Source organism: Hemiscyllium ocellatum, chromosome 1 (genome assembly GCF_020745735.1).
Source record: "Hemiscyllium ocellatum isolate sHemOce1 chromosome 1, sHemOce1.pat.X.cur, whole genome shotgun sequence".
Lineage (NCBI taxonomy): Eukaryota > Metazoa > Chordata > Chondrichthyes > Orectolobiformes > Hemiscylliidae > Hemiscyllium > Hemiscyllium ocellatum.
Window position 1 is genome coordinate 134238327 of NC_083401.1, and position 18252 is coordinate 134256578.

At 40.6% G+C, this 18252-nt stretch overlaps 1 protein-coding gene across 1 annotated transcript; it reads right to left on the minus strand.

Annotated features, from left to right (window-relative positions):
* Nucleotides 1–786: 786 nt before the first annotated feature.
* Nucleotides 787–10830, minus strand: fgf5 (fibroblast growth factor 5). The gene is made up of 3 exons (XM_060827884.1): nucleotides 10557–10830; nucleotides 9284–9387; nucleotides 787–1137 (listed from the first exon to the last, which is right to left on the minus strand). The coding sequence occupies exons 1-3, from the start codon at nucleotides 10828–10830 to the stop codon at nucleotides 787–789; spliced, it is 729 nt and encodes a 242-aa protein (XP_060683867.1).
* Between the last annotated feature and the right edge of the window lie 7422 nt (nucleotides 10831–18252).

Here is an 18252-nt window from a genome sequence, read left to right on the forward strand (position 1 = left end):
TGTGTGTTTTCTTCCCCGCAATGCAGTCCCTTCCCTGCGGGTCGTTAAGAAGTGGAATGCTAGGATGATGGCAGGGATATTTTAAACATCTGAACTCCGACGTGATAGTTTGATCGACGGCCTGTAATCCATCCTTCCAGCTGTTCCGTCAAAGAAAGGTGGGTTCAAAGGTCGTGCACCACCAAAGTATGACCACTCCAAAAAATATATTGTTGCATGCGCTTTCCAAGCAGAAATGAACCGACATTATCGCGTAGTGGTGAGGTCTCCCTATGTTACCGAGAGAAAACAAATGAACATATTTTCCTGTTTGTGCTTAGAAAAAAAGTTTTCTTTTTAATCTCTGGAAAAGGGCTATGAAAATAAAGAAGGATTCAACGTTTTTGAAACCATTTTCAACATTTCTACTGGGGCAAAATGTTATTTGCTTCCTTTACCAAACGTGATTTTATGTTCAATAATCGCATCTTTCCCTCAGAGCCCAACATAAATTTTCCAATGAAAATGAACGATTTTTATGTTCTGCTCACAAACAGTCTGGTTTTTTGTGTTATACCCGTAGTTTCTCATTCCTAATGCTGATATAGCATCCTGACAATACTGTCATACCTCTCCTGGTCCACACTGCCGGTACGGCGCGCAGGGGTCAGGGGGAGGGCGATGGCTGGTGTCTCCCTTTGGCGGAAGGAGTCACTCTTGCCTCCCTGTGCATCCCCGGTACACCAGAGTTGTTTTCCAACAAAGTCACTGTCCCCCGAACCAAATAAGACGAATTCAATCAATTTGCTATCCAAAACGAAATTTGGGCCTATATCTGATAACACTTGTACTCTTCCTGCGGATAATTGTTGCAGGAGGTGGTTTTGGAGATTTGGGTGGCGTTTTTTTATCTGGGACTTTCCGAGTAATTTTGAACGTTTTTTCTTTCTCAGACTGTTTGAACCGTGGAAGGAAATGTGTCGAAATGTGTTGAGGTTTCACTCGAGGGCTGTTCCCCATTTTCACTTTCCCGCGTTTATTTAAAGCCACGTACCACTCTCGGCTATTGTTTTCGCTTTTGTAAGTGGCCGAGGCGTAAGTGTTGTAACTGTTTTCTTGATATCTCTCCTTGAAAATGCATTCATTTGTAAACTTGGTCTATAAGAGAAAGCAAAATCAGAAAACAAATAAAATATATTTCCTTTTACTCAGACGTTTAGAATATAGTGGTACGGTTTACATAGAATCACTGAGCAAAGACAGAAACAAGCCATTGGCCCGAATCCTCCCTATCACTGTTTAGGCTTCATCGAAGTCTCCCTCCAATCCTACCAGCATCTCATTTTATTCCTTTCTCTTTCGTGCGTTTGTCATAAATGGAGTTTTTACGCGCACCAGGTGATGAGGGTACTGGAGTTTTCCAACGGCATTTCCTGTGTTTTAATTCAGATTTCCAGCAGCTGCAGTGCTTGGGTTTTCTTATGGACATTAGTTTGTTTCATGTTCTCAGAATTCAATAAATGTTCCATGGATTTTACGCATGGCCTATGATGTAGTGACTTATAAGACGTAAGGCTGGACTGTGCTTTATATTTTTCGAATAAACCTGTTCTGGATACTTTTACCCATCGCCGGCGCAGGAGGAACCTGAACACAAGTCTCCTGGCCCAAAGGTAGGGACGCAGCCACCGTGCTGGCCACATCCATATATGGATATACCAGACTATGTGAGCATATAGCGATGCTACAATAGGAACACAAGCACTCGCTCAACAAAATGAAACAAGTGCACATTGACTTCACTGCACATTGACTTTAACACGCATTTAGACTCCAGCTTTCGAGTACAGGCTGATCGGATGGGCAGAACAACGGCAAATGAAATTTAATCTGAAAATCTTAAAATGATGCACGTTGGGAAGACAAACAAGGTAAGGGAGCCCATGGTGAATGGTAGGACCCTAGCGGCTCAGTGGGACCTTGGTGGGAGTGTCAGTAGATCCTTAAAGACAGCAGGAGAGGTGGACAAGGTGGTTAAAAGATATACGTCTCTGTATTTGTTGAGACATTGAATAGAAGAGCAAAGAGATTATGACGGAGCTGCATAAGACATTAGTTAAGCAATAGCTGGAGTACTGCGTGCATTTCTGATCACCACACTATGGGAAGGATGTGCTAGCAGTCGAGGGGGTGCAGAAGAGATTCATCAGGATGCTGCCTGGCCTGGACCATTTCAGCTATGAAGAGGGATTAGTTAGGCTTCTTTTTTTTAGAGTGAAGAACGTTGAGGGGAGACCTGATTGAGGTGTACAAGATTATAAGGCATATATATCGATTGAAAAAAACTTTTCCCCTTAATGGAGGCTCTAGTAATGCAGGGGCTGAGATATATGGTAAAGCGCAGGAGGCTTTGAGGAGATTTAAGGAAGAACATTTCAGAGTCATAAAGTCTTACTAGCACAGCATCAGGCCGTTTTGCGCATTGTGCCCACACAAGTTATCAAGCATTTTCCAGCAATTGTTATGGCTTTTCAAGTGCTCCTCAAAATACTTGTTACATGCCTTCAGGGTTCTTGGTTCTACCATCCTTTTTGGCAGAGAGTTCCAGATATCCAGTGTCCCTGAGTGAAAAAAAATCCTCAAATCCATTCTAATGATATTTATTTGGAAACTGCCCCTTGGTTAACAACCCCTCTACTAAGGGAAATATTTTGTCCCTGTCTACTCTCCTCATTACTTTGCTCATCTCAATCAGGTCCCTCAACAGATTTTTCAGCTGTAAGGAAAACAACCCCAACTAGTCAATTCTCTTTATAGCTGAAATGCTGCAGCGGAGGGTATATCTTCAAGAATCTCATCTGCATCCTCTAATGCAATCACATTCTCCTAATAGTGTGGCAACTGCAACTGCACATAGTGCTCCAGCTGTGGCTTAACTAACATTTTATACCGTCTCACCATAACCACCATGCTCTTGTATACAATGTTTGGACTAATAAAAACAGGTATCCCATATGTCTTCTTAACCACCTTAACTAGATGCCTTGTTGCCATCAAGGAACTAATGACAACTACACCAAGGTTCCTCTGAAATTCTGTATTTCCTAGTGTCCTCCTAATCAATATGTACATGCATGTTAGTCTCTGCAAAATACATCACCTCAAACTTTACAGGATTAAATTCCTTTTTTATTCACTCATGGAACATGTGCATCTCTAGCTAAGCGAGCATTTATTGCCCACCTATAATTGCCCAGGGGCAATTAAGAGTCAACCACATTGCTGTGGCTCTGGAGTCATGTGTAGGCCAGACCAGGTGATGATGGCAGTTTCCTTCCTTATGGGACATTAGTGACCCAGATGGGTTTTGTCCAACAATCAGCAATGGTTTTATGGTCATCAATAGACTATTAATTCCTGTTCAGCCCAAAGGGTGGTGGGTATTTGGAATTCACTGCCTGAAAATTTTTCAAGATGGGAACCATCACAACACTGAAGAATTTTTAAATTATAACTTGAAGTGCAATGGCCTACAAAGTTGTGAGCTAAATGCTGGAAAAAGGGGAGTAGATAGGTGCTTGATGACTAGTATTGACCTGATGTGCCAAATGACCTATTTTCATTCTATAAAATCCTATGACTCTATGTTTCTATATTTAAAAGTCCCTTAGCAGAACATTTTGGAGAGTTAATCTCTGAAAGAAAATGTAACAAACTGAATGTATGAATTCAAGAGTGGATTCTAGCGTAGAATGTTAGATTTATAATTTGGCAATCCATTAGTCTATTATTTTGGAAAGACTTGTTTCAGTAGAAACCATTTCTTGGTAGAAAACTACCGGAAAAATATGAGCATGCTTACAGGAGATGCCATGACCATCAAATCCACTCAATATATCTATATATGCACAATACACGTATGTTTAATTAACCTATTCAGGCATGTTGTGACACAACTCTGGAGCAGATAGAACATGTGCCTTCTTGTCCAGAGGTAGAAACATGACCATAGTAGCACAATAACACACTCCATTTCAGAAGAGGTTGATGAAAAGTGGCGACAAAGAAAATCTTATGGAAAACTGCTGAATGATGTTAGATATTTTTAATTAACTTATTCAAAGATGAATTTACACACTTCTGCAGCAGATGGGACTTGAATCCAAGCATTTTGTCTCAGAGAAAGGGACCCTGTCACTATGCTGCAAATGTGTTGCTGGTCAAAGCACAGCAGGTTAGGCAGCATCTAGATGCTGCCTAACCTGCTGTGCTTTGACCAGCAACACATTTGCAGCTGTGATCTCCAGCATCTGCAGACCTCATTTTTTACCCTGTCACTATGCAACAGGAGATCCCTGGTGGTTATAGACTGACACCAATAATGAATACTTCAAGTTCATATTACAGATGAGGAGGTGCTAGAGGACTTAAGACACATACAAGTAGATAAATTCCTGTGACCTGATCAAATGTTTCCCAGAATATTGTGGGAAGCTAGGGAAGAGAGTACTAGGCCCCCTGCTGTTTGTATCATTAATAGCCAGAGATGAGATGGCAGAAGACTGGAAGCTGGTTAATGTGGTGCCATTATTTAAGAAAGGCTGTAAGGAAAAGCCAGGGAACTGTAGACTGGTGAGCCTTACATCAGCGCTGAGTAAGTTGCTGGAAGGGATTCTGAGGGACAGAATTTACATGTATTTAGAAGGGCAAGTACTCAGTAGAGATAGTCAAAATGGCTTTGTACTTGGGAAATCATGCTTTTTGAAGAGGTGACAAAGATGATTGATGAAGGCAAAGCATTGTCTATATGAATTTCAGCAAAGAGTTTGACAAGGTTCTGCACGGTAGACTGATCATTAAGGTTAAGTGACATGAGGTCCAGGGGACCTAGCCAATTGGATTCAAAATTTACTTGAAGATGGGAGATATAGGGTGGTACTGGAGGATTGTTTTCGGACTGGAGGCTGTGACCAATAGTGTTTCCTTCTTCAAGGACCGCAGATTCCCCCCAGACGTGATCGACGATGCCCTCCACCGCATCTCCTCCACTTCCCGCTCCTCCGCCCTTGAGCCCCGCTCCTCCAACCGCCACCAAGACAGAACCCCACTGGTTCTCACCTACCACCCCACCAACCTCCGCATACAACGTATCATCCGCCGTCATTTCCGCCACCTCCAAACGGACCCCACCACCAAGGATATATTTCCCTCCCCTCCCCTATCAGCGTTCCGCAAGGACCACTCCCTTCGTGACTCCCTCGTCAGATCCACACCCCCCACCAACCCAACCTCCACCCCCGGCACCTTCCCCTGCAACCGCAGGAAATGTAAAACTTGCGCCCACACCTCCACACTCACTTCCCTCCAAGGCCCCAAGGGATCCTTCCATATCCGCCACAAGTTCACCTGTACCTCCACACACATCATCTATTGCATCCGCTGCACCCGATGTGGCCTCCTCTATATTGGGGAGACAGGCCGCTTACTTGCGGAACGCTTCAGAGAACACCTCTGGGCCGCCCGGACCAACCAACCCAACCACCCCGTGGCTCAACACTTTAACTCTCCCTCCCACTCCACTGAGGACATGCAGGTCCTTGGACTCCTCCACCGGCAGAACATAACAACACGACGGCTGGAGGAGGAGCGCCTCATCTTCCGCCTGGGAACCCTCCAACCACAAGGTATGAATTCAGATTTCTCCAGTTTCCTCATTTCCCCTCCCCCCACCTTGTCTCAGTCGGTTCCCTCAACTCAGCACCGCCCTCCTAACCTGCAATCTCCTTACTGACCTCTCCGCCCCCACCCCACTCCGGCCTATCACCCTCACCTTGACCTCCTTCCACCTATCCCACCTCCATCGCCCCTCCCCCAAGTCCCTCCTCCCTACCTTTTATCTTAGCCTGCTTGGCTACTCTCTCTCATTCCTGATGAAGGGCTTATGCTCGAAACGTCGAATTCCCTATTCCTGAGATGCTGCCTAACCTGCTGTGCTTTAACCAGCAACACATTTTCAGCTGTGATCTCCAGCATCTGCAGACCTCATTTTTTACCAATAGTGTGCCTCAAGGGTCAGTGCTGAGTCCACTGCTTTCTGTCATTTGGTTTGGTTTGGTTTGGTATGGTTTGTAAGCTTGTAGATGACACCAAAATAGGTGGGGTAGTGGACAATGAAGAAGATTATCTTGGACTATAACAGGAACTTGATCAGTTGGGCTGAGGAGTAGCAGATGGAGTTTAATTTACATAAATGTAAGGTACTGCATTTTGGTAAGGCAAACCAGGGCAGAACTTATACAGTTATGGTAGAAACCAGGGAAATGTTGCTGAACAAAGAGACCTAGTGGTGTAGGTGCATAGTCCCTTGAAAATTGGATCACAAGTAGAAAGGCTGGGGAAGAAGGTTTTGCTATGCTTGCCTTCATTGGTCATAATATTGAGTATAAGATTAGGATACCATGTTGTGCCAAACAAGAGATTTGTGAGGCCACTTTTGGAATACTGTGTACATTCTGGTTGCCCTTCTATAGAAAGGATGTTAAACTTGAGAGTGCAAAAAGAGATTGACAAGCATGTTGTTGAGACTGGAGGGTTTGAGCTATACGGAGAGGCTGAATAGGCTGGGGCTATTTTCCCCAGGAGCATCAGAAACTGAGGGGGTGACTTTTTCGAGGCTTATAAAATCAGGAGGAGCATAAATAGGTGAATAGTCAATGTCTTTTTCCTACAGTAGGGGAGTCCAGAACTAGAGGACGTTGGTTTAATCCAAGAGGGGAAGGTTTTAAAAAGGACCTGAGGGGTAACTTTTTCTTGTTGCAGGTAGTGTGTGTACAGAACAAGCTGCCAGAGGAAGTGGTGGAGGCAGGTATAATTACAGCATTTAGAAGGCATCTAGATGGGTATATTAACAGAAAGGATTTAGCAAGATATGGGCTAAATGCTGCAAGTGGAATGAGGTTCAATTGGGGATGTTTGGTCGAATGGATATGTTGAACCAAAGTGTCTGTTTCCATGCTGTATGACTCTATTTTCCATGTGTTGACGGCTATCTTAAGCTATCCAAATGTTTTTATTTAAAGGCACGCTTTGAAATCCATTTGATATGATTGCACATTCTCGTTCACTGTACATCCAGTGTTTTGCAATGGTTATCTTGTATGGAAAGCACAGCTTTGTGTCCTGTTGTGCAAAAGCCTCAATTCCAGATAAATGTCATAAATGTGACAGTTTTTACTCGAGGACACTCGGTTGCTTTGAGTTCAAGGTAGATTGTTGAGTTATAGAAAGTTGAAACAGGAAACCATGGGAGAAAAATAACTTGACATGTGGTAGCTAAATCGCGCCTACAGCTCTTCATAAACCAACAGTGAAACAGCTGGGACAAGTTCACTTAGGCGTTTTCAGCTGAGGTAATTCTTTAAAAATCATTTTTGGAATGGAGTGAGTTTGATTAGATGCTGTAAAACTGGACCTTTCAGTGTTAATCTGAAAATGACCATAGAAGACCTTCTCTGTAGCAGCGAAGTGGTCTCTTCTGTCATCTTAGAACATTTTGACAACTTTCAGAAATTGTATCTATATAACCTCCCCATGCACCTGTCTCAGGCGTCTTTCTAAGCTTTCTTGTTCATAAAAACACAGCAAGACAGACAAATTAGTGAAAACTGTATTCTGTTATTTCCTACTTATGGCATTGCCTTTAGAAATATGCCAATTATGGTTTTGGAATTTAGATTAAATTCGGCAATAATGTGTTTTCACCATTGTGGGTCAAAATGAGAGAGCTATTCCCTTAAACTCTGTACGAAATCATTGGTGTGTGGCATGTCTGATTTCCACACTCAGTGCACTCAAATTAGTGATTAACCTGAACTTTAAAAATGCAATATTTCAAAATATGCCAAATCCTCCTGAGGAATTAAAGAACAATCTCCTCTGGGCAGCGGTTGATAATTGCTAGTCCGTATAAAATGCTGGAATACAATATTCTTCAAACTCAGTCCCTGATTTAATTATGTTGCCATCTGTATTTTGGGGAGAAAAAAGAGACTGATGTCAGACGACTAGTCAAGATAAGAGAAAAAGACTGGAGCAGTGTTACAAACTCATATACGAATTGATTTGGCAGGATTGCAGAATTATTCATACAATTGACTTTTCATCTCATCTCAGAAACAAGTAGGGACAGATTGAATTCTATCAACGCGCCACATTTACTGACAGGCGACAGGATTCTCTCGGCACTTTTTAAACTTATTAAGCAATCACAGAAATTCACCCGGCCGTGACGAGCACGCACTCACATGCCATTTTGAATCAACTGCATTAATTTTAGTAGAAGCAGAGGTTATGCCAAATGTCAATTTGTATATTTAGAATTCTGCATAATATTCAATCATTCCATTTTGTTGGTTGTGTTAGTCTTATCCAAGCACCACGCACCCCACCAGCACCACCAATTTTAAGCACATTGGATTATTATTTAGTTGATATTTCTCCGAGGAGATCCATGGCGATGTTCGGCTATTATTTAAGTGAAAAGCCTAGTCGGCCTGGGACATCCGCTAGTTTCCACACTGAACACGGCATTTAATAGCTGGTAAAATATCTGAAACTAATATTACAAATTATTAATACAATATTAATATATCATCAACGTTAGAGCAACCACTGAATCCGGGCATTCGATGTTTTCTTTATAAATATACGTATATATGTTTTATTTTTAGTGATTTTTTTATATAGCTTTGCAGAAGGAACAGGGTTTGAACAATCTTCACGACACATTTTGAAAGACAGTGGGATGGTGAGTTTATTTCACAATTGCTGTACATTTTACTTGTTAGTACCAAATTAAAAAGGCTTGTTTTCCCTTGCAGACAAGACATCTGTAAAAATACATGCTTTGGAGGCTTTGAGTGTACTGTAAGGTCAAGGAGTATTCGGACAAATCTCCGTTACGGTATTTAACAAATGTTTACTTATTGCAGAGAAAGATCATGATAGCAAGTGATTTGATATTCCGCTTCAGGGAAAAAAAAAGTACCGAATGTAAGTCTTACATCTGGATGCTTCTTGCTTGATTTATGACGGCGCGTTGAACTTTATGAACAATGCCTCCAGATAGAGGCCGCGTTGACCACGCCTAGTGAGTCAAACCCATCTTCGAAAAGGTGAAACTCATTCTGACCCATTCATTGGGCAATAGACTTTGATATGACTTTGCATTCACATTAACTTTGTTTTCTTCTGCGCAGTACATTGTTATTTCTGAATAGTACCACTGACCTCAGATAATACTCACAGTTGCGTGAAGTTTCCCCTTTTTATTCATTGCTAGAAATCGGTTGCTAAAAATTCCTCGAATTCCCACTATCCCCTGAGACACGGCGAATATTTCCAAAATACCTGCAAGTGAGATTTCACAATAAGATTCTTGCTGTCAGATTTTAAAATTATGCTCGCACACGCTGCGATTACTAGCTTCAGAGAGCTCTTTATAAAACAATTCCCTTTAATAATGGGAGGCCCCATCAAGTTAGTCGGCCTGTAAATATTTGAAGTTGTAAAATATGCTATTAATTTGCTAAGTATGAAATGCCTTGGGCATTTGTTCTGATTGTTTTGTTACAGAGCATGTCCCCATGTTAGTGACGGACGAGAATTACAGATTGGAGAATCTGACACATATTGTCTTCAACCGAAGATTATTTGTATATGCTATACATATAAAATAAAACTACTGGCATCGTCCATAGGTAACTTCCATATCAGTAAAGGTAGTCTAAGATTTCTGATTCGTGGCCGCTTCCAAACTTAAGAAAACATTTTATTTATTCCCGCTAATGAATATAACTGTCAATCCATGTATTGCTGTGACATGTTAGGAGGTAATAACCACCCCATTCACTAACCCAATAACTGTCAAGCACTCAGTTCCCTCCAGCCTGCACCTGTTAGCGACATGCTTCATAGTTTAACATGACCGCACAATACACACGCCAGACAACCTGACCCCGGAAAGACTCATCGCAAAATCGATCTTTGCCGCAAAAAAAAACTTTGCAAACAAACACCGTTTCCAGTTATGTGAAATTAGGTCCACGGGGATGATATACTGACATCGCACTGCAGAACGTTATAGATTCGGTCAATAACTGTTTTGTGTTTTAATTGTCTTTCAAATATCTAAAATAAAACATTCGACCAATGTCAATATCTCGGACCTCGACCGCAAAGCCAATATCTGGAAAATCCCTATGCGCAGACGCACATGATCCAACTCGCCATTACTTTTGTTAGAATAGACTGTATTTCTTGACATAGATGGTCTCCTATTGTAACAACTTAAACAGCTCGGTTTTTTGCTCGTCAAACCAAGACGCTCGTAATCAAAGCAGTCAGGTAAATGTAAAGGTTGGCTGGAATGGCAGCTCAAAGTTATCTTTGGATACGCTGCAGACAAGTACAGGAACAATACCTTCATAAAAATACTGTCAGAGGCAATTTCGTGTAATTTATGTTTTTGCTGTTGAGACTATCACTGTCATTTGAACCTATTTCGAATAAATACTCACTGAATAGGTTGGCTTCATGCGAGCCACTGACTTTGCCATCAGGCTGGATCTGCAAATGAAAACCAATTCCAACTCTGCAATAAAGTCTCCCAGTGCGGGGCCCAGGTCTATTCCATTGGTACATGTTCCTCAGCGATTTACGGTTCTGCAACAGAGTGGAGTTCTCATTTGTTGTACCTCGAAGTAGTTCTGCGGACGGTACCTGCTCACTGTAGCCTGGAGAGAAGCGGACAGTGTGATTCAGAAAGAGGAGGACGAGGTAGTGGAAGCGCATTCTTCCAGCGGGTCTCTCCGGGGTGCTCCCTGCTAGGACAATGCCCGCATTTTGCTGATCCTTTGCTCCTTGCACCAACCACGGCGTGTGGTGTCTCCGCCAGGCATATCCATGCAAAGGCTACTGCTGGCACGGTGATATTTATAACACAAATGATCTCATTGCGAGATGCATGCCTGTGATTTGAACGGCAAGGTCTCATCCTGCAGTCGCCAGAAGAATGGGCATGGTTGATTCCAATATATGAAAAGGAAAGAGAATTGGTGAGGAAAGAGGTGCTGTTAACCAAACACACACACACACACACGCACAAAATGCTTACGACGCCATCTGCGCAGACTTCACGCACGACAAAGCTAATTTTAATAGTGGGGGAAGTGAACAAATAATTCATAACAAATAGAAATGGATCCCACTGGGACAACGAATGAGTCATTTCATGTCGAAACTCGAGGCTGCCGTAAACTAATGGTTCTTAACCAAGAACCAAAATGATCTCTCATGACCTTGCGCCTCTCTGGAGATTTGAAATAAACACATAAACGGTCACAGAGAGCCGTATGAAAATAAAAAGGCAACTTTACTCGACAGATCAATGCCGCCAAGTTATCCACACGACAGGCAACTAAGACGGGAATTATGAGCAGCGGCAAATAGTCTAAATGTAGCAAAACTCGTCAAGAAGATGCACATAAATTCAAATTCGACCTTTAGCGCTTAGGAGACAAGTGAACTGTCAGCTTCAATGATCTGGGGCTCATTTATTGTCTATTCATGACGATGTAAAGTAGCATGCTTGCATTCGGTCGGAAGTTTACTATAACAGATCTGGACGGACGTGAGGTTTCAGCCAGGTTTGAGTGTGGTGGGGAAACATCAATAACATTTGGAATATTAACACAGCGGCTAACAACACCAGCATAGTGCGCTACAGGGTGACAGTGCAAGCCTTCTTCACCGGCCACCAAGGCTTGGGACCGAGAAAAAAACTCAAAAGCGTTTCATATGTACTGACGACCAATGGACGAGATTCATTCAAATCAGTCAACATGAAACATCCACAGCCTTCAGTGCGCAACTATTAAAGTAGGTTTTGAAAATAACATTTTAAACGTAGGCAGAAAACTAAAATCGAGTCTGGGACTCGGCATTGTATCGCATTGAATTGTAGGTCCAGAAATTTGTCCTGTAGGTGTGTGTGTGTGGGGGGGGGGGGGGTGAGGACATTTGCACAAAAAAAGTGGAATACCTGCAGTTGTACGACAAGAGAAAACAAATCGGTGTGTTAGGGTGTACGAATTCTCGTGCCGGAAGGCAAGTCAGATACAGTATGTGTGCGTATAACATTGTGAGTATAAGGAAGGTAGGTTACATATCCAAGTTATCATTTTTTTAAAAAAAACTAATTTTTAAAATACTTTCGAACCACATTTGCCGAAGTTCAGTAACTTACTGTCCTTTGGGAACAACACGATGCCCATCGAATCTGCTGCAGGAATCTTCCCATATACACGGAAAGGAAAAAATACTTCGCAAAGGCACCAAATAAGTTTCCCTCTGCCTAGAGTTCTGTTTTATTGAATGGTTTTGACCTGATCGTAAATGTTTGGACCCATCAATTTTAATAAAAATGACCGCCCTTCAGAACTGTAACTTGAGGATTTTGCTTACATCGGTCGCGGTTTAACATTTGAACTAAAAAAAAAGATTAATGACATGAAATGTTGCATTCACCGTCAAGGCACCCGAGAAAGCAAGATTTGCAGCTGGCGGTTCGTGTTCTTTCAGCGTCACCTTGTACGCTGTCCGCCTGATTATGTTTTAAAAACTCTCAGTTAAAAGTCGGTCCTAATTAATATTTCATGAGAAACCATAATGAAACGACTTGGAAAAAGTAAATGTACTAATGTCACGGTCCACTGATTGTGGAGTTGAATCTGATACGTACGCGTTTTCAGTTAAAAGAAACGCTGAATATGCCATTTAAGGCTACAATAAAGCTGTATTGACAAAACTGCTTTGAAACATATTGACATGGGTTCCCGTAGCATTTTGAAAATTCACACGCATGACGGATTCGAGAAAATGATTTAGGGAGTTATACAAGGTCTCTTATGAAGTAAATGTTCCTATTTCTCTGCAAGTTATGCGAAACACTTAAACGTCGGAGCAAAGTTAGCGAAAGGAAATTTAAGGCAACGTTGGGAAATGTTTTATTGAATGAAATACATTTGGATCAGCCAAATGCAACTTTTCCATTAAAGGATTTTGTTTGACAAACCATTTTATATAGTTTGCAATTATGGTGTAATCTGTCATTTCTTTATATTGGGCGCTGTGTATTTTAATGTTCTGGAGTGGAACAGCTTGATCCAACGAGTGGCATTAGTGTTCTTACACATTTAACACATTTAGGACCCGAGTGCCCAATGCAAGCTGAACTGATTGCTCAAAGTCCGTTGTTTTCCGTCAAAATCAATTGAAGTCATTTCAATCTGATAATAACATGACAAGCAAATACACAAGGAAGGGCGCAGTTAGGTTTAGACTGACAATGTTACGCTATCGGGAATGGGGATGGGAAATCTAAAAAAGCACATGCATTACAAAATGTATCTGATTGGGGAGTAATGTAAGTTAGCAACACCGATGACCGGTTCATAAGTTCACGTTCAGGAAGTGACCATTGGAAGTTACATGTATTTCGAGAGTTAGTACGTATTGATTTCTCTAAAATTTGACCTGCAAATGCCATACCATTTGAATGGCGATGACATGGCCTGAACACAAATGAGCCAATTACTGTTGGAGAAAATGACTGTAAGTTGCTTTCATTAAAGTAGAAAATTTGTTAGGAAAAATCATATAATCAGAAGCAGGACACATTAAGTTGGACACAAAATCAGAAATCTTGCAGCACAGAGAAAACGGTGTGGTCTAGCGGCATGACAGATCTTGAAAATACTTAATTGCACAGAATTTAATGATGGTGATATCTCCTGAGGATGACAACAGAATATAACTTTGCTTTGATTTTGGATGAGACCCTGAAAAGTATTTTATTGATGGCAGGTAGTTAAATGGATGTAGCTGGAAGGTTATCCAGTTAGTGACGGCTGCCTGTCCCTAAGAACTCCTAGTGCAATCAGAGGACCAGCAGTTCAACAGTCTCCAGTGTACCTCCACAACTGATGGCCATTGCTGAAGCACAACATAGAAAACGGAAACAAATTAATGACCAATGTATCCCAAAATCTTATTCTAGGCATTGGTAGGTGAGCCCTGAGAAGGGGTGACTGGTCACCAAAGACAGTTGGTGCCATTTCTGCAAGGGTCACTGTCATTGCTGCCAGGAAAGGGCCATGCTGTGGATTGTGGAGAGCCCAAAAATGAGGGCTGTCTCAGTCAGAGTCCACCTATCTTTAACTAGAAGTCTGTCTGTGAGTTCATCCATGTACAGCCAAAATTTCAACAGAGGCAAAAATAGCCATTTTGTCAGCCATTTAAAGTGGCTAAGCTGAACTCCAAGTCAGTGGCTCATCTGTTATATATCCTGGCAAAATGGAGCAGTGATAGGAAGGCAGTGAACGCCTCTCCACGTTCCCTTGTTATTTTGCCAGCTTTCTTATCTCCTACTTCATCACGTTTGAACTCTGACATTGGTGACAATTATTTGAAAATAAGGATGGACTTTCTGAAGAAAACGCTCTATAATCCTCCAATGGCTTAGATTTCACTTCTAACATGTAATAAAATGGAAAGACATATGAAAGAATGGTTATCATTGTCTTTCATTTAATGTTCTAACGTTTCCATAATAAGAAGTGGAAGAGGATTTCCTGTGGAGAATTGTCAGATACTCAATACATTGCAATATTTAAGCACAATCATTAGTGCTTCTTATTTTCAGGATTCTTGAGTTTTTGAATTATTAGATGAAAGAACTGGCATTTATATAGCTACTTTTATAACCACAGGCCTACAAAGGCACCTTACCACTAATTAAGTACTAATAACATGAAGTTAATGGTTTAATGTAGAAGTTATAGTCGTGGAGTAAAAATTGCAGGTAGCAAAGCCAGTGCTATATTGTAGACAGTGAATTACATTCTACGCACTAGGAGAAACATTTGTGTGTACATGTTTACAGTAAAGTACTTTTGAAATCCAGCTTCATACTGCACTGGACATTCACACCATATGTGTCAAATTGAGATAAAATGAAACAAAATCCATAAGGATCTCATCCACTTGTTTAATTGCATTGTACAATCAGATTGAGCTACATTTCCAATTTACTCTGAGACGTTTGCATTGCTTTTCAGCCAAATACTTTGTAAAAGTGGCAAAATAATTGAACTCCACATCTCCACCTTAAACCAGGCCAGTATTTATTTTCAGCTCCGTGAAACTGGATGGTGAAGTTATCCACACTCAATATGTAACAGTCATATCAGCGAACAGTGGCTATTCAGATTAAGCAGAAGATGATAACAAAACTGCAGAAATCAGTGGTTGTTTCAAATCTAGGCAATCCTATATCCTATAATGCCCCATTGCACAGTGAATTACTGCCTGCAAATGCTGTAAACATTTATCTTTGTTCAAAATGAAGACTCTCCAAATAGTATTTCATTTTTGGAAAATATGATTTATACTCTTATAAACCTCAAGCATATCCAGAAAAATTCTAATTTTGCATGATGATTTATACATATTTATTTTTCTGTCAAATATATCTGTTTGCTTTTCTATTCTTCAAACATTTTTCCAATTGTTTGTGCACATTTCTCTGTTTATAACTCAAAATCCGATTCCCTATTTGTGTTTTCAAAACATTTCACATTTTCAAATACTTTACAGTCGGTTGCCTAAAGCTATTGACAGTCTAAATAAACTGCACCTGTTGCTCGATTATTGACATGCACCTGTCAATCGAAATATTGACTGGCCACAAAAAGCTGTCAATACACAAATCTCAAAGGATTCCTTATCGGTAATTTGAATGATCAGACACCTGCTTGGCGATAATGACATATGGATGGCATAGTATTGACTTTTGAAACAAAATGTCCACAGGCAAACCCAAGGGTCTTTGCATTGACAGATGCTAAAAGAACATCTGTTAATAGATGACTGACTGTCCATATTTATAAAAATCATATGAGTCAGACTTGCTAAATGACATTTCTCTATCATTGCCTTAACTTATTCCAAGGCTACATTGTTTTATGTAAAATGTTTTACATTGAAAAATGGAAGACTGATTTATGTGAAAAATAATAATGATTTTGTCACACTGTCCAGTACTGATATTAGTCATGAAAATAAAAATGATATGAATTGACTTAGATAACATTAAGTGGAGTAAATCATATTTCAGTTTGATGCTATTTCTGCATCATATTGAGTTAATAATGTGGGAAAAATAATGTTTTATGTGGTATAATTTAACAACAATCCAATGAAAGAGTTGAAATCAGAATAAATCTTTAGGGTGAAACCTGAATATTCTGTGTTTATTTTCTGAACTTATTATCAGATAGCGACCTTTCATTCTCTTTTTGGTATGTTCCTATCCTATACGCTAGAAACCATAAACCATTTACTTTAATTAATAAAAGCCTGTGAATTTCAATTTTGTTATTCTCATAAATTACATACCACATTTTTTTTTAAATGTAGAAGTGTAATTACATCATATTATTCTCACCAATTGCATATCACATTTTTTGTGGAAGTTTGATTATATTGCTTGAAGGCCAAGTTAGTGAACAATGATGTGAGACAAACGTCATTAACATATGGCAAGGTCACAAGTTATCTGAGCATTATCATTAGTCATGCTATTTCCTGAATGGATTATGCAGGGTGTTAGAGGAAACTTTATTATTAGGAATTTTGGGTAGGCAGTATTCCAGCACAAGCACATTATATTAGTTCAAAGAATGCATGTATCTATGATCAGGATATACGACTATCTCTAAGTGTTCTTAAGAGATTGATGATTAGCCACATTCTTGAACCATTGCAGTCCTTGTAGTAGAGATGTACATATCATGCTGTTATGGTGTTTCATGATCTGGATCCAGTGATTAAGGAAAGGGTGATAAATTTTCAATTCAGGATGTTGTGTGACTGGGGTAACAACATTGCAGGTGGTGTTGTTCCCCTGCATCTGCTGCCCTTTTCCTTCTTAGTAGCAGAGGTCTCAAGTTTGGAAGGTGCTATAGGGAGACTTGACAAGTTACTACACTGCATCATGTTGATGGCATGCATTCTGCTACTGTGCATAGTGGTGGATTGAGTGAATGTTTAAGGTGGAAAGTGGATTATCAATTAAATAGACTAATATTATTTAGATGGTGTCGAGTGTCTTAAGTGTTGATGGAATTGCACTCATTTAGGCAAGTGGAGAGAATTCCTTTGCCCTCTTGACTTACATCATAGGACATGGGAGCAGAAATCGGCAATTCGGTCCATCGAATTTCCTCAGATATTCAAATAGATCATGGCTAATTTGATAATCCTCAACTCTATCTTCCTGCCTTATCCCCAAAATCCTTGATTTCCTTGCTGATTACGCATCTGTCTATCTCAGTCCTGAACATACTTAACTGACTTGTGTCTTGTTATTGATGCATGAGCTCTGGAGAGTCATTAGGTATGTTATTTCCTGCAGAATCCCAGCCTCTGACCTGCTGTTGTAGCTGCAGTATTTATACAGCTGATCCAATTAAGGGTCTAGTGAATAGTTACTGCCAGATGTTGATGGTGGGTGAATTCAGCAATAGTAACACATTTGAAAGTCAAGGTGAGATAGTTAAATTTTATCTTGCTGGAGATGGTGATTGCTTGGCAATCATATGGCACAATTGTGACTTGCCACGAATCAACCCATCCTGAATGTGCCCTGGCCCTGCTGCATCTGAACGTTGACTGGTAATTATATGAGAAGTTATGAATGCAACAACACATTGTGTAGTTATCAGCACATAACACACTTTTGACCTCATGTTTAATGAGCTGAAGATGCTTGGAAGTCCTGCAATGATATCCTGGAGTCAAGGTGATGGTTTTGAGCAATAACAACCAACTTCCCTTGTACTAGTTATGAACTTTATTCTTGACATCAACATGAATTTCATAAGAAGTCTTGATGTTTGTCAGTCAAATTCTAACTTAACATCTACCCCATAAAATTCTGCAAACTTCTCCTCACTAACATAGGCTAGGTGCACAAGTCAGGGGAAGTGTTCAGTAATAGGGTAAGGGAATGGGTCTGGATGGGATACTCTTTGGAGGGTCAGTGTGGACTTTTTGGGCCAAATGATTCTATTCTATATCATCTCAAGACCTGTGCTAAAATTGGGAGAACTCTTCCAAAGGTTGGTCAAGAAACAGCCTGACATTTTCATGCTC

Excerpts from the sequence above, each read along its gene's own strand:
- fgf5 (XM_060827884.1), bottom strand. The coding sequence starts at position 10,830 with ATGCGCTTCCACTACCTCGTCCTCCTCTTTCTGAATCACACTGTCCGC. Across the intron at positions 9,388-10,556 it reads GCATGAAGCCAACCTATTCA|GTATTTTGGAAATATTCGCC; the intron begins GTGAGTATTTAT and ends TCTCACTTGCAG. Across the intron at positions 1,138-9,283 it reads AGGGGAAACTTCACGCAACT|ACCAAGTTTACAAATGAATG; the intron begins GTGAGTATTATC and ends TTTCTCTTATAG.